The following is a 16,722-nucleotide window of genomic DNA, read 5'->3' on the forward strand; positions in this document are numbered from 1 at the left end:
CCACAGCATGTAGTGCATGGCTGCACTGGATGAGTACTAAAGTTGTATTTACTAATGATATTGTCTATGTCCTGAGAGTCAGTTAGGTCCTGGAATGCTGTTATAAATAAACCTGTAATTTGAGTTACTCATTGAGTCATCATTTCAATGAGTCTGCTCAGTGACCTTCAACTTCTGGCCTCTGTGCCATCTTTCTGAGTCAGGATTTCCACATTTGAATCATTTTGCCACAATTTGTCTGACAGATTTTTTTTTTCTATTTCAATTATTTGTCACATTTGTGGGTCCTGAGTGCAGTTTTCAGATAATTATAAAATCACTTATTTCAGTTCTACATAGGCCTGTGTTTCTCTCTCTGTGCCCTGTAGGTTTTACTGGGACTTCACAATGCTGATGTTTATGGTGGGAAACCTAATCATCATTCCAGTTGGCATCACCTTCTTCAAAGATGAGACCACCACCCCTTGGATTATCTTCAACGTTGTCTCAGATACTTTCTTCCTTATGGACCTGGTGCTCAACTTCCGCACGGGAATCGTCTTTGAGGACAACACAGAGATCATTCTGGACCCTAAAAAGATCAAGCAAAAGTACTTGCGGACTTGGTTTGTAGTGGACTTCATCTCATCTATCCCTGTGGATTATATTTTTCTTATTGTGGAGAAAGGCATCGACTCAGAGGTTTACAAGACAGCAAGGGCACTGCGGATCGTGCGCTTCACCAAAATCCTTAGTCTGTTGCGGCTTCTGAGACTTTCCAGACTTATCCGCTACATCCACCAATGGGAGGAGGTAAGAGCAATTGCGATAGGACTGGAAATGTCTAAAGCAGTAATAAGATATAAAATAAGATTTTAGCATTTCATTTGCCATGAGTCTGGCCCTAGGTCAATCCTGATCTTGGGTTACTGTCAATCTGGAATTTTGCATGTTCTCCACATGCCTGTGCAAACTCTCCAGTTTCCTCTCACCTCCAAAAAACATGCCATTAGGTAACTTGGCTACTCTAAATTGCCCCTATGGTTGAACGGACTGATATTCCAACCAGGCTGTATTCCTACCTCATGGCCAGTGGCAAACTTTGGAGACACCATGACCTTGACTAGGATAAAGAGCTTACTGAAAATAAATAAATGAGCTGGTGGACAAAGATTTGGAAATAAAGTCCCAACAGATGTTTAGTCAGCCCTCAAATGTAGACTGTATAGAAGCTTTTGAAGCAAAACTTTTGGATGGTAATGATGCACCAAAATTAAGATTTTTATCTAATCCAGGGCACTTTTGAAGTATTATTATTATTTCATGATATTTAACAGGGCGGCACGGTGGTGTAGTGGTTAGCGCTGTTGCCTCACAGCAAGAAGGTCTGGGTTTGAGCCCCGTGGCCGGCGAGGGCCTTTCTGTGCGGAGTTTGCATGTTCTCCCTGTGTCCGCGTGGGTTTCCTCCGGGTGCTCCGGTTTCCCCCACAGTCCAAACACATGCAGGTTAGGTTAACTGGTGACTCTAAATTGACCGTAGGTGTGAATGTGAGTGTGAATGGTTGTCTGTGTCTGTGTGATGACCTGGTGACTTGTCCAGGGTGTACCCCGCCTTTCGCCCGTAGTTAGCTGGGATAGGCTCCAGCTTGCCTGTGACCCTGTAGAACAGGATAAAGCGGCTACAGATAATGAGATGAGATTAGATGATATTTAACAATTGCAATAAGTTATTTACTTTTTTGTCTTTGAAACAACATTAATTACAAGCATGCATTAGTTAACACTTAATTGGAAAAAAATTCAAGCTAATTAAAAAAAAAGCATTTTATTATCAATATGTCAGTGCTTTCAATAGACATGACTGAAAAAAGTAAGAAAAATATCCAACAAAGATACATGGTCAGCATACTGACTGTCTTCACTGAGATGTAGTGTTTTCAGATATCAAAGAGTAATTTTTAACTCTTTATCTCATTTTTGTCAATTTTGCCTTGGTAAAAATAAATAAATAAATAAATAAATAAATAAAAATCAGTATATCTATTGATGAGTTACATTCAAATTTTTACATGAGGTAAATTCAGTGTGCATTACCCAATGACTGTAAAAAAAAAAAAAAACACACATGGCTCCATGCCCTTCTGTTTCATTGAAATGAAGCCAAAATTCCTCTACCGTGTTGTCAAATTTGGAGCCAGTGTTTGTACAGTAGGGACTTTCTGCTGCGATCTGGAGCCAGAGTCTGCACAGTAGAGATGAGAGTCGAAACTGGGTACATCTATGTATTTGGTAAGCCCATCCCCTTCTTCCAGTACCAAGGTCCAACACTTCACCAATGCTGTCATTCACTTCATTCCCAAGTGTATCCATGCCTTCTTACAATATAGTAGAATAACATTTTACAAACTAATATTGGGAGAAAATAAAAAAATGTGCAGATATCAGCACAGGGAAAACTAACTGTTTGAATTATACACTGTAGATGGCAAAACAGTTTAGATAAGAAAAATTACATTTAAAATAGACTATTTTGTCATTAAACCATACAGGAATGGGCAGTGCTACACATTATGCTGCAGCCAGCCAGCAGCGGCGCTATACTTGTGGTGGCTTCACTTTTTAGAGACATTACACTGTCCATGCTTTTTAGCGCATCCAGCCACAGGCCAGACTGGATGAGCTTATGCGATCATGCATCGTCCATCGTCGTCATCCATCCACAATTTACAAAATTCGCTACTCCTCCTACAGCATTGATCGAATTTTGATCGAACTCACATACAATGTTCCTCAGGTGGGTGTGCATAAAAATTGTCAAGATGGTAGTGCCAACTCTCATATTTACGATTTTATGGGTGTCTTGGCCGGTATGAGCTGCAACCTCATTGAGGCTATTAGTTTTGTTTGTTTGTTTGTTTGTTTTACAGTCATTGGTATTACCCATAATGTGAAATGGCGGTGATCAGCAGGTCTGTTTAGTATCTCAGTGTCAGGACCGGCTGAGTTATCGCACACTACCTCTGAGACAGTAAGCTATTTATACTACTGCTTCATGTAAGCAAAGTACAAAAGCACCAGTTTATGACATCCTCTTTTGTAGTAACTCTTTGTGCACTCTGTCTCAATCTTTAAGATTTAGGGAAGAAGGTTGGCCTTGTTTCCTTGTCCTCGGCCAATCAGAGCTAATTATGGGAGTCTGTGGGGAAAAGAAGCGAAGTAATCAGGAAAGAAGTCCCTTCAGTTTCTGTGTTTTGGGTAAAGCAGAGAGCTGATGTAAACTTGTGGCTAATGCTGATTTGTTAGCTTACGTCACCTCAACTCAGCATAGTCCTGCTGCTTCACATGAACTGGCAACTCGAACTAAGGAGAAATTCAGTAATCTCTCAACATTGTACTTTTCTTTTGCAGCTGATATTAATTCAGTAAATACACTCTAGTTAATAGTATGTAGTCAATTATTTAACTGTAATTAATTAATTTGACAGTGACTTCAAACAGAACAGGACAATGTAGCCCTCCAGGGGTGTTCAGCTGCCCTGTGAGCAACAGTGCACTGAAAGGTGAGTTGCTCAGTGTCATGTGTTTAAGAAGCAGAAGGTTTTAGCCCTCGTGGATTCTTCTTTTTTTGTATTCTGCCTGATGGCAGGTCCATTACCTAGGGAAGAACTACAGTAGTCGTTTCCTGTTGTCTTATACTGGATTATTATAGAGGTTTTCTCCTCTCAACCATTCACACACACATTCACACCTATGGACAATTTAGAGCAGCCAGTTAACCTAACCTGCATGTCTTTGGACTGTGGGGGAAACCGGAGCACCCGGAGGAAACCCACACAGACACGGGGAGGACATGCAAACTCCACACAGAAAGGCCCCCATTGGCCACGGGGCTCGAACCCAGAACCCTTCTTGCTGTGAGGCAAGAGTGCTAACCACTACACCATCATGCCACCCTTCATGGATTAGTAGCCAAAAAACACACTAGTATTTTGGATACCAAACTTGCCTAGACATCAAGTACCCTGCATTCTTGATCCAACTTATTAGCCATTAATTCTAATTCTAGCTAGGTATGTTAAAAGAAATATGCAGAACCTTTATTTTTAAATACATTTCTGAGTGGATAGTATCTCCATCCTTGACTCTTGTATGCTGCATAATTGGGAATAAAAAATATATATTTTTGAGAGTTAAAATCGACCGTAAAGTTGGCATTCGAGCTGCCCCAATGAGCCAGCCATGCCTGAGTGAGTGACATCACAGTAACTGGTGCTATAGACCAAAGCCAGACTTGGCAGGCGAGAGTGGTTGCAATGGCCTCTTCATTCGGATTTATTGGAGATTCTTTGGATTCCTCAGATAGTATCTGACTGTGATAGTCCTGAAATTGGAGTGTGTGTGCATGCTACTGCTATACACGTAGAACCGTATCAGTTTGAACCATCGGAACGTGAATCCGATAGTAACACATTGGCCACGGCGGCCCCTACCTTATAAAATAAAGCCAGAGAACAAAACCATCTAGAGAATTGAATGGAATTGAAATGACAGTCTCATGTGACTCTCATTAAAACAGGATTGGCGTTATAACTTATGCAACATACATGTACATGCATGCATTTTCACTGATAAAATGTAAAAGGCTAATTAAATAATCAGATGAACTGAGACAATCACATTCTGAAGCAAATTAAATAATCTTATACTGGTAACTTAAATACACAATACAAATACTTATATACAATACAAATATTTATATACAAATACTACAATACTTCTTGAAGGCCGATCTTGTGGCTGATTATTTTGAAACAATCTGACTTTCAGTTCTTCATTCAGTTCTTCGTTCATTCGTTTCTTTCACGTAAGGGCGAGATATTGCTGCTGAGGCAAGCATATCTAGCGGGGGGGGAAAAGCATATCCAGCAGAGAAATCTGATGACTGGTCCACTCATTCTCCATACTGAGTACTCCACCATTACTGCTCAGCTCACACTCCGGGAGAACTGGTGCAACCGAACTTACTTTCCTTTTATTGTAGTTTTCTTTTCCTTTAATTGTTGGTACTGTACCTTCTTTCAATACGAGCTTATCGCCAACGCTCTTCAACAGATTTAATACGAGTCCTCAGTAAAATGTGCAGAGCAGAGGTGAGACCACTTCGTAGGCGCCCAATCCGTGAATTTCTCACAAAACGTATCCAAATCTTTGCAGTTTGAACATTCTTGGGTCATGAATGCAACATAAATCCACCTTATGTCGTGTTACTGCACCTGCCAGCAACACATCTATGTGGCATGGTGATAAATTAGCTCAAAATGGAGGATTGGAGTTGCAGTCAGCTCTGTGTTTTAGTATAGCGGAAATGGCGATGAGACCAATAGCCTTCCTGCTTTATATATCGTATACTATCACACTATTACATATACTATATGTACTGATATATACTTTAACTATGCCTATCATGTAATATACTATGCTTTTTATCTACCATATACCACTAAACACACTGCACATGTATGTAACTGTCCACAAAGTATTTGCACTGCGACTGGTTACTGCCAACTGCACTACCTCACACACTGAGAGCTGTATATTCTATTATTTGCTTTTATTGGTAATGTTTTATTTCTTTTTTTTTAGTTTTTTTATAGTATATTTGTATTTTAGTGTAGTTAGTTTTTGTATTGATCTTGTGCAATGCGGAAATGTTACTGGATACTTTGAATTTCCCTCTGGGATTAATAAAGTATCTCTCTCTCTCTCTCTCTCTCTCTCTCTCTCTCTCTCTCTCTCTCTCTCTATCTATCTGATTCCTAAATTATACTAGCATTAGAAAAGCTAATTTTAGACAAATCTAAATTTATACAATGCTAAGTTACAAATGCTGAATTGCAAATTGGGCAGCTGAATTGTTTATTATTGCTTTTATTTATGGGTTTAATGTTGTGCAGGTTGAAAGAAATCTGTTCAATACGTAGTGCAGAAAAATAAGGACATCCCCAATGAGGCTAGTAGTTATAATAATACTAGTGTCAATGGTAATAATGGTGTCTGTATGTTTTAATGTACTCATCACTAAGCATAGTTTCCATATATTTAGATACAGAGCATTGGGACCAAGCTCACTTCTATACTGTCCTCTCTGGAACAGAGAATGTCCTGCTATTTCTGTCCTTGGACTGTTCATTTTTAGGCTACTCTACTGTAAGTAGATTCATTCGTTCTTTCAGTTCACAATAACTTCTATCCACAGTGACCCCAGTGGACAAAACAGCTGGATGGCCAACTCCTTTGCCCTTCCTTTACCTATAAAATAGGGCTAAATCTAAATCTGTCAATCATCCAAGTGCTAACAGCATGAGAGGAAAGAAAGGCATTTATCTCATTCATGAGCCTTCACTTCTTGCTACCGCATAACGTTCTGCAGAGCTGCTGTAATGGACAATTCTGCCTATTGTACCTCCTTTACTTTGCATATCAAGAGAAACCACAAAAATGAGCAAGAAAGGTCATCTGCTAATGCCCCAGGGGCTTTTGTGATAAGCTGTCCAGGCATGTCTCCTTTAGAAGCAGACTTTCACATTGCCTGAAGTTACAACAGTAATGTTTAATAAGCTCCAAAATGGGAGGTGAAATAATGCATATGAAATACACATCTTTGCGCTAGAATGTGATTAACCCCCATGCCTATTCTGACTTATAGCCAATAAAAATGTGCCCATTTCAAATATATATATATATATATATATATATATATATATATATATATATATATATATATATATATATATATATATATGGTGTCATATCATTATTTGTGTGACAATGCACACAAATAGGTGGTGCAGTGGTTAGTGCTGTTGCCTCACATCAAAACGGTTCTGGGTTCAAGCCTTGTGACTGGGGACTTGCTGTGTGAAGTTTGCATGTTCTCTCCATGTCTGTGTGGGTTTCCTCCCCCAGTCCAAAGACATGCAGATTAGGTCAACTGTGTGAGTGGTTGTTTGTCTCTGTGTTAGCCCTGAGATAGATTGTCAACTTTTTCAGGGTGTACCCCATCACTCACCTAAAGTCAGCTAGGATTGGTTCCATCTTCCCCCACAACAATGACTGATAAGTGGTACAGAAAATTGATGGATGGATGCACACAGTTGCTGAATGACCAAAGATGAGATTGGTCTAGAGACTGAATAGCAGCCCACATGATTGGTCAAAAGCTTTTGTTTGAAATCTTTGGACCTTGTATACTTCTCTCGAAAAGTGAATACATAGACTCTCAGAAAATAAAGTACAGTATTGTACCTTTAGGGGTACACCAGCTTGTCACTGGGGCAGTACCCTCAAAAGTATTTATTTGTACTCTTTATATACTGCTTGAGAATATACAGTGTCTTGCAAAAGTATTCATCCCCCTTGGTGTTTGTCCTGTTTTGTTGCATTACAAGCTGGAATTAAAATGGATTTTTGGGGACTTAGCACCATTTGATTTACACAACATACCTATAACTTTAAAGGTGAAAATTGTTGTTTTATTGTGACACAAACAATAATTAAGATGAAAAAACAGAAATCTGGAGTGTGCATAAGTATTCACCGCCCAAAGTCAATACTTTGTAGAGCCGCCTTTTGCTGCAATTACAGCTGCAAGTCTCTTGGGGTATGTCTCTATTAGCTTAGCACATCTAGCTACTGGGATTTTTGCCCATTCCTCAAGGCAAAACTGCTCCAACTCCTTCAATTTAGATGGGTTGCGTTAGTGTACAGCAATCTTCAAGTGATCCCACAGATTCTCAACTGGATTGAGGTCTGGGCTTTGATTAGGCCATTCCAAGACATTTAAATGTTTCCCTTTAAACCACTCCAGTGTAGCTTTAGCAGTATGTTTTGGGTCATTGTCCTGCTGGATCGTGAACCTTCGTTCAAGTCTCAAACCTCTGTCTGACTCAAACAGGTTTTCCTCCAGAATTGCCCTGTATGTAGTGCCATCCATCTTTCTTTCAGTCCTGACCAGCTTTCCTGTCCCTGCAGATGAAAAATATCCCCAAAGCATGATGCTGCCTCCACCATGCTTCACTGTAGGAATGGTGTTCTCAGGGTATTGGGTTTGCGCCACACATGGGATTTCCCGTGATGGCAAAAAAGATAAATTTTAGTCTCATTTGACCAGAGAATGCTCTTCCATGTATTTGGGGAGTCTGCCACATTCCGTTGGGCAAACTCCAAATGTGTTTTCTTAAGCAATGACTTTTCTGGCCATTCTTCCATAAAGCCCCATTCTGTGGAGTGTACGGCTTAAAGTGGTGCTATGGACAGATACTCCCATCTCCGCTGTGGCTCTTTGCAGCTCCTTCAGTTTTATCTTTGTGTCTTTGTTGCATCTCTGATTAATGTCCTCCTTGCCCGGTCTGTGAGTTTTGGTGGACATCCTTCTTTTGTCAGGTTTGTAGTGATGCCATATTTTTTCCATTTTGCTATAATGGATAAAATGGTGCTCCCTGGGATGTTCAAAGTTTGGGATATTTTTTTTTATAACCCAACCCTGATCTACACTTCTCCACAACTTTGTCTCTGACTTGTTTGGAGGCTTCTTGGTTTTCATGTTGCTTGCTTAGTAGCGTTGCAGAGTCAGGGTCCTTCCAGAACAGGTTGATTTATACAGACATCATGTGACAGATCATGTGACACTTTGATTGCACACAGGTGGATCTTAATCAACTAATTATGTGACTTATGAAGTGAATTGGTTGGACCAGCTCTTATTTAGGGGTTTCATACGAAAGGGGGTGAATACTTATGCACACTCCAGATTTCTGGTTTTTTTTTTCATCTTAATTATTATTTGTGTCACAATAAAATAACCATTTGTACCTTTAAAGTTGTAGGCATGTTGTGTAAATCAAATGGTGCTCACCCCCCCAAATATCCATTTTAATTCCATCTTGTAATGCACCAAAACAGGACAAACACCAAGGGGGATGAATACTTTTGCAAGACACTGTACACGCTCAGAAAATAAAGTACATCATTGTACCTTTAGGGGTACACCAGCTTGTCACTGTGGCAATACCATCTAAGGTATTTATTTGTACCCTTTATATACTGCTTTGGAACATATATACCTTTTTGGCCCTAAAAAGGTACACATAGACTACGTTCAGACTGCACCCTGAAACGACCCATATCCGATTTTTTTGCCCATATGCGACCTGTATCCGATTTGTTATTGACAATCTGAACGACACAGATCCGATTTTTTCACATGCGACCCAGGCCGCTTGGATATGTGGTCCTAATTCCGATGCATATCCGATATTTTCACATGCGACTGCAGTCTGACCGGACAGGTCGCATTCATGCGACCTACACGTCATCAACAAGAGACAAACGTCACTATTCTGCATTGGCTAATCCCGCCTCTTTGGTGGAAAACAACAACATTTGTACAGTTTTCAGAATTTAAATAGACTTTTATAGAATTGATCAAGCTAACGGTGGATTTGGTAGGGACCTGGATGTTGATCTGTTAGCCTGATTAAATAAAACAGTTTCTATAACTGATTTATAACTTAAACCATCCTGTATTACAAGATTATAAGATTGTTCTGGAAATTTCCAGTAATTTGACACCTTCGGTCTCATTAGTCTGCTGTTAATCAGATTATTGTGCGAGTTCCGCCGCCGCCACAAAAACCACATCGCCAGGTCTCGCCTCATCTCCATAGCAAACTGCACTGGTGTTTATGCACCTTGAGCCAGCGCTGAGAGATGTTGCAGAATTCAGCTGGCTATAAACAATCTAAATAAATATTTATAAAAATGTAGAAAAAGTTTATTAATATGACGAAATAAATATGTGCAAATTATTAAGCCTGAATTAAGAGTTTGGTAATACAGCGGCCGTATCCCAAATGACTGCCTACTGAAGCTCGAGTGCACTATATAGAGTTTAAAAATCCATTACTTCCTAGTAACATGTAGTGCACTTATATAGAAATTAGAGAGACATTTAGGAGTCAACCCTCGTTTCCAGGCTACACGTTTTCATTTCAGTTCAGAAACAAAAACACACACGAGACCTCACACTTTAACACTAACCAGATAATTAAACAAACAAACAAAAAAAAGAAATCATTAAACATGAAGAGTGCGCTTTTTTTTTTTATTTACGTATTACGTAGATGTGCTTATTACGTGTCAATTTGCGCATGCGGGACACTTTTGGGTCGTTTTCCGTTCGTATTGGAGATCGCACACAAGTCTCATATAATTGGTAATGTGAACGGCCTAACAAAAAAATCGGATTTCACAACAAATCGGATATGGGTCGTTTCAGGTTGCAGTCTGAATGTAGTGATAGTTACCTTGAGGTCCAATAATGAGCCCTAGGGGGTATATTGGTGTAGATTGTACCTTGGGGGACAGAAATGGACTCCTACTGTACCCCTATTTCTGACAGTGTACAAACACAAAACCTCTGAAGAGTGCTGGTTTATAATCTAAACAAAATGACCAGAAACATTGCTGTATGAACTGAAGTTATCTGAAGTTACAAATGGTTTCCATTTTATTTTTTTAACCTCCAAAAACCTTAAGAGTTAAAGAAATAAAATAAAACAGAAGATAATAAAACTAAACTGCTTTTTCCCATGATCACCATCTCAGCTTCCAACCAGAAATTGTTCAGTTATGATTTGAAGCTCTGTGCAGCTGCAGTAACATAAATTGCCCTGCCACTTCTTCACTGGGGTTTTTTGATTTTATTAAGGGCAAAATCAAAGAACACTCTACATGTTAAAAGGTCTTAATAAAAAATACTCCACTGCTGCAATACTTGGAGTTTTAAAGATTCGGGTTAATAATCAGGCTTTAGGGGCCAATTAACATTGCTTGAAATCATTACTTGTCTCAGACTGCAAACACAAATACAAAAACATCTCAAAGCACCAGAGTTGGAACAATCTTTTTTTTCCCCCTTTTCAGCAGCAATTTATCATAAATTGATTGCACTAAATGCTAAACATGAATACACTTATGAAAAGGATCTGTTTGTGTGCGTCTTTCAGTGCTGTTCTGATTACAGCAACACCCTGGCATGAGTATTAATTTCTAACTTAATTATGAACCCCACCTGGTACTCTAGCATTGCTATATTCTGCTACTTTTAAGATAAATTAAAAGTATTCCTGTGTTCTGGAAGAATGTTGGCATGATATTTGGCTGTCAGAGATTTACTTTCAATCCAGAGGCACTGGAGAGTAATTGTGGTCTGCCACGTTTGACACCAAGCTGTAATAGATGTTCACGGTCAGTGTTTCTATGGCTCATTAGTCCCGAGAATGGTTTGGCTGGCTGTTCAGAGGGTCAGAAGAGTTTCCACAGAGTTTTCAGAACGATGAGCCCCTTAGGAAGCTCTGCAGAAGTGAGACCACTAAAGTCATGCAACAACACAATCCTCATAAATGTTATTAATGAGGTGTTGTAAATGTGATTTATGGGGAATTTCCTTATAAATACAGAGAATCTGTGTTTACTATGCTGTCCTCATAAGACAATACAAAACCAGAGGCTGCTTATTAGCTGCAGAATAAAGAGACTGCTAACCTTTTCACATCAGTGTTTTAATTTTTGACTGGTATTAAAGGAAATGTGTGCATCAATCTTTAAACCTACACAAGGTGAGATCTTGGATTTAAGCCAGAACATTGAGTGATCGAAGCCTTCTTCACTTTGTAACACACTCTCTCATACATGTCAACCTATACGGAATGTCCGTATTTTATACGGATTTGATTCAATAAACGTAGTATACGGGCGTACAAATAAAGTTATACGGATTCTTTAAAAAAACTTCAATATTTATTTAGAGCTATAATCAATTCCCACTATGATAAAAGAGCGCATAACATTTACAAACGTACTGTACACCACAGAAAGCACAGACAGCCTGTCACGGAGTGAGCCGTGACGCTCGCACGCACACACCTTCACACACACACCCTTCTCACGCAAGCGCACAGCGCATAGGCAGCAATCTGTCGGCAACGTTCAAACATCTTGGCTGACCTGTCGCTGTGAGTTGCACTTCATTTCCATTACTGTTTTCTGTATGGGTATTACTGGTTTTCAAGCATTTCATACTCCACCGTTTGCCATAGTTTCTAGTTGTAGAGCAGCATTTGTTACGAGTGCAGGGAAAGGCCTACCGGCATTCTAGTAACATTTGTTTGGCTCCACTCATATGTAAAACGCATCACACATTTCTAAGCATTTTCATCTCCCATCTGTTAAGCATTGTCTATAGTCTAGGAAACACACGTACAAACCGGTTATTTCTAACGGCAAATTTATTTAGTTCTAGCATTTTTATAACACAAAATAGTTTTAAGTAACTCATCACGCGAACTCCACACACTTCCTGTTTGTTGTGAGAAACTAAGGGACTGTACCATTGGCTTGTTATGGAGGGGTTTCGCGGGTGTTTGGTAGAACGGACTATTTTAACGGGGGTGTTTTGCTGGTGTTGGGGAAACATGTATTTTACTATGCACTGAAGGGTTTTTGGTTTAAGAAAATTATTTTGGATGTTTGTATATTTTGTGTTTGTTTCTTTAAATTGTTATTTTGTATTTAGGATGTCATTATTTAGTTGATTGATTAATTTTGCAATTTGGGCTCAACTGTGGGCGGGGCTGCGGGTATGTAAGCTCTGCAGTAGCTCCAGAGCCTCAGTTGTGGTTGGAACGTCTTGTTTGAAGGTGCTGTGGTTTGGCTGACTAATAGTTTTGTTCAGGGTCTTTTTGATTTAGTCTGGCAAACTTGAAGCCTCTTCATTTTTGTGTTTTCTTATTTTGTTTGTATAGTTTTCTTTTTGGCAATTTGAACCTTTGGTTGGTGCACTGTAAATATTTGCACTATTTTAAGAAAAGTTTTGAAAATAGAAAAAATAAAAATATATTTTTGGAGGAAGAAGTTTTCCGGCTCTCTGTCTGCTTCACCGCCATCCATCCTTGCAACACAGCCAGTAAAGAGTCTTATGAAATCACGCGTTATCTTGTGGTAGCGAGACTTCGTTCTGCTTCTGATCATGCGCACACCGCATTGCGAGAATCCCGCCAACCGTGAAGTAACATTTTGTTTGAAAAGCATATTTCCACCTGAGCGACTTTCAATAGCAACTGAAAAGATTCTGAATGGGCACTCCGGCAAAGAAATTCAAAACACAATACAGCGGTAGGTTTCTCCCTGAATGGAAGGACCTTTTCAATGGCATAATCCAACCAGCAGCCTCCAAAAACGAAGAATATGCACACTGTGTGTGCGTGACATCAAATGATGTGAAAGAATATTTCAAATCGAAACTACATCAGCGGAATGCAAGCCAAAGGCAAAATCAGCCACTGATGACAGTATTTGCGCACTCAAAAACTGATGCCAACAACTGGAAAAGACAGAAAACACAAGGTAGTCGGCGTTTTAGTTCAAGTTAGGCAGTGCTCTGTTTACCCCACAGTAATGCTGACTGTGAGAGAGTTTTCTCTCAAGTCAGGAAGATACACACAGAGAGCAGAAAGAACCTGAATGCAGACACACTGACCTGGCCTACTGCAGTGTAAGATCAACAGACACTTGCTGTGACATGCAGCCTAGTGAGGTATTGGTGCAGAGTGCTAAAAAAGCTGTCATGGAGTACAATTCAGAACATTAGACTGACACTTTGTATTTTTGTCAAACATTGGAGCTTTGTATTCATTCTGAAGATTTATTGTTATTAATATTGAATAAAAAGTAATGGGGATATATCATTGTTAATTACCATTCACATTTTAGGTAAATTATCTTAATTTGTATCTTATAAGGATTTTATAAGGGAAATAAGGATTTTGGAGGTTGGTTATACAGGTTTGATTGACCAAAGGTTGACATGTATGCTCTCTCCTAGGCAGAACACACCATCTTCAGGCTCCTTCAGCTGTATAGTAAAATGTATTGGAGGAATCAGTCACAACTCAAATCATTCATTAATATCTTATAACATCCAGTATTTTATAACACAGACCTACCTACACACCTGCGCAAATTAATTTCTCCCTAAGCCGCACTGACATTGTTCACTGTCCGTTCCCATCAGATCTTTCACATGACCTATGACCTGGCGAGTGCTGTCATGAGGATCATTAACCTGATCGGGATGATGCTGCTGCTGTGTCACTGGGATGGCTGCCTGCAGTTTCTGGTGCCCATGCTGCAAGATTTTCCTTCTGATTGCTGGGTTTCCCTCAACAAGATGGTGGTAAGTTTGGCTTCTCAATTGATACTCATTTGTGTATAATTTATGTCCTTACTACGGTATTTGCTTGTATGAGCTGATGTGAGAATAAAGTGTAAATAATGTGTCATGCTGGGTTTACCGCTGTGACTATAAAAGTACTTGCACAACAAGAATGTGAAAAATGGCCATTTCACATCAACTTTACTGTCATTATACCATTATAGTCTATCATTTTGTGTAATTTGTACTTTGATTTGACTATCTACAGTGTCTTGCCAAAGTATTCATCCCCCTTGGTGTTTGTCCTGTTTTGTTGCATTACAAGCTGGAATTAAAATGGATGTTTGGGGGTTAGCATCATTTGATTTACACAACATGCCTACCACTTTAAATGTGAAACTGGTTGTTTTATTGTGACACAAACAATAATTAAGATGAAAAAACAGAAATCTGGGCGGCACGGTGGTGTAGTGGTTAGCGCTGTTGCCTCACAGCAAGAAGGTCCTGGGTTCGAGCCCCGGGGCTGGCGAGGGCCTTTCTGTGTGGAGTTTGCATGTTCTCCCCGAGTCCGCGTGGGTTTCCTCCGGGTACTCCGGTTTCCCCCACAGTCCAAAGACATGCAGGTTAGGTTAACTGGTGACTCTAAAATTGACCGTAGGTGTGAATGTGAGTGTGAATGGTTGTCTGTGTCTATGTGTCAGCCCTGTGATGACCTGGCGACTTGTCCAGGGTGTACCCCGCCTTTCGCCCGTAGTCAGCTGGGATAGGCTCCAGCTTGCCTGCGACCCTGTAGAAGGATAAAGCGGCTTGAGATAATGAGATGAGATGAGAAACAGAAATCTGGAGTGTGCATAGGTATTCACCCCCTTTCATATGAAACCCCTAAATAAGAGCTGGTCCAAAAAATTCACTTCATAAGTCACATAATTAGTTGATTAAGATCCACCTGTGTGCAATCAAAGTGTCACATGATCTGTCACATGATGTCTGTGTAAATCAACCTGTTCTGGAAGGACCCTGACTCTGCAACACTACTAAGCAAGCAACATGAGAACCAAGAAACATTCCAAACGTGTCCAAGACAAAGTTGTGAAGAAGTGTGGATCAGGGTTAGGTTATAAAAAATATCTCAAACTTTGAATATCCCAGGGAGCACCATTAAATCCATTATAGCAAAATGGAAAGAACATGTTGCCAATACAAACCTGACAAGGCCACCCACCAAAACTCACAGACCGGGCAAGGAGGGCATTAATCAGAGATGCAACAAAGACACCAACGATAATGCTGAAGGAGCTGTAAAGATCCACAGTGGTGATGGGAGTATCTGTCCATAGCACCACTTTAAGCCGTACATGCCACAGACTGGGACTTTATGGAAGAGTGGCCAGAAAAACATAATGAGCTTTCACAAGAGTAACAACACTTCAGTTGATAGGTCTGAATGAGCAATGAAGTTACACTACAGTTCTCTTGATGGTTCATTTTTCACCTGTACTCCAGTTATTGTTGACAGGACATGCACTTCTGCTTGAGTAGCATCACAAGCACTCGAGGATGGTTTATGATTCCTCGAAACACCTACACTTTGATTAGTCACTATCGTCTGATAGATGAAAATAAGTGGGGACTCAGTCAGAGAAAACTCAGAGTAAAACTTACTTCAAAGATGCTGTCACTCTGTGAGTCGTTGACAAACAGAGATGTGTGTGTGTGTTTCAGACTTTCCCCTGTGTATTGTGTTTGTTTTGCTTTTGCACTGAATTTCGGAACAGCTGCTGATGCCCACCTGCTGATGTGAGGACACTGGAGGATGAGCATTTTATATAGTGGCATCAAATAACAAAAAAAATCATGCCATTTCCATAATAATAGGAAAAACAGGTCTATCCATCTTTCTGTCAATCAACAGTCTATTTTGAAAGCTGCTCAGTGTGTGTGTGTGTGTGTGTGTGTGTGTATATATACAACCCCGATTCCAAAAAAGTTGGGACAAAGTACAAATTGTAAATAAAAATGGAATGCAATGATGTGGAAGTTTCAAAATTCCATATTTTATTCAGAATAGAACATAGATGACATATCAAATGTTTAAACTGAGAAAATTTATCATTTAAAGAGAAAAATTAGGTGATTTTAAATTTCATGACAACACATCTCAAAAAAGTTGGGACAAGGCCATGTTTACCACTGTGACACATCCCCTTTTCTCTTTACAACAGTCTGTAAACGTCTGGGGACTGAGGAGACAAGTTGCTCAAGTTTAGGGATAGGAATGTTAACCCATTCTTGTCTAATGTAGGATTCTAGTTGCTCAACTGTCTTAGGTCTTTTTTGTCGTATCTTCCGTTTTATGATGCGCCAAATGTTTTCTATGGGTGAAAGATCTGGACTGCAGGCTGGCCAGTTCAGTACCCGGACCCTTCTTCTACGCAGCCATGATGCTGTAATTGATGCAGTATCTGGTTTGG

General features: G+C 39.8%; 1 protein-coding gene across 1 annotated transcript in view; it reads left to right on the forward strand.

Annotated features, from left to right (window-relative positions):
* hcn2b (hyperpolarization activated cyclic nucleotide-gated potassium channel 2b) overlaps nt 1–16,722 on the forward strand; it is an 80,128-nt gene that overhangs the window by 3,891 nt on the left and 59,515 nt on the right. Inside the window, exons 2-3 of the mRNA XM_060940541.1 lie at nt 369–792; nt 14,111–14,272. Of these exons, the coding sequence (XP_060796524.1) occupies nt 369–792; nt 14,111–14,272 (586 nt within the window). The remainder of the gene's footprint in view (nt 1–368; nt 793–14,110; nt 14,273–16,722) is intronic.

The sequence above is a fragment of the Neoarius graeffei genome, chromosome 15 (genome assembly GCF_027579695.1).
Source record: "Neoarius graeffei isolate fNeoGra1 chromosome 15, fNeoGra1.pri, whole genome shotgun sequence".
Classification (NCBI taxonomy): domain Eukaryota; kingdom Metazoa; phylum Chordata; class Actinopteri; order Siluriformes; family Ariidae; genus Neoarius; species Neoarius graeffei.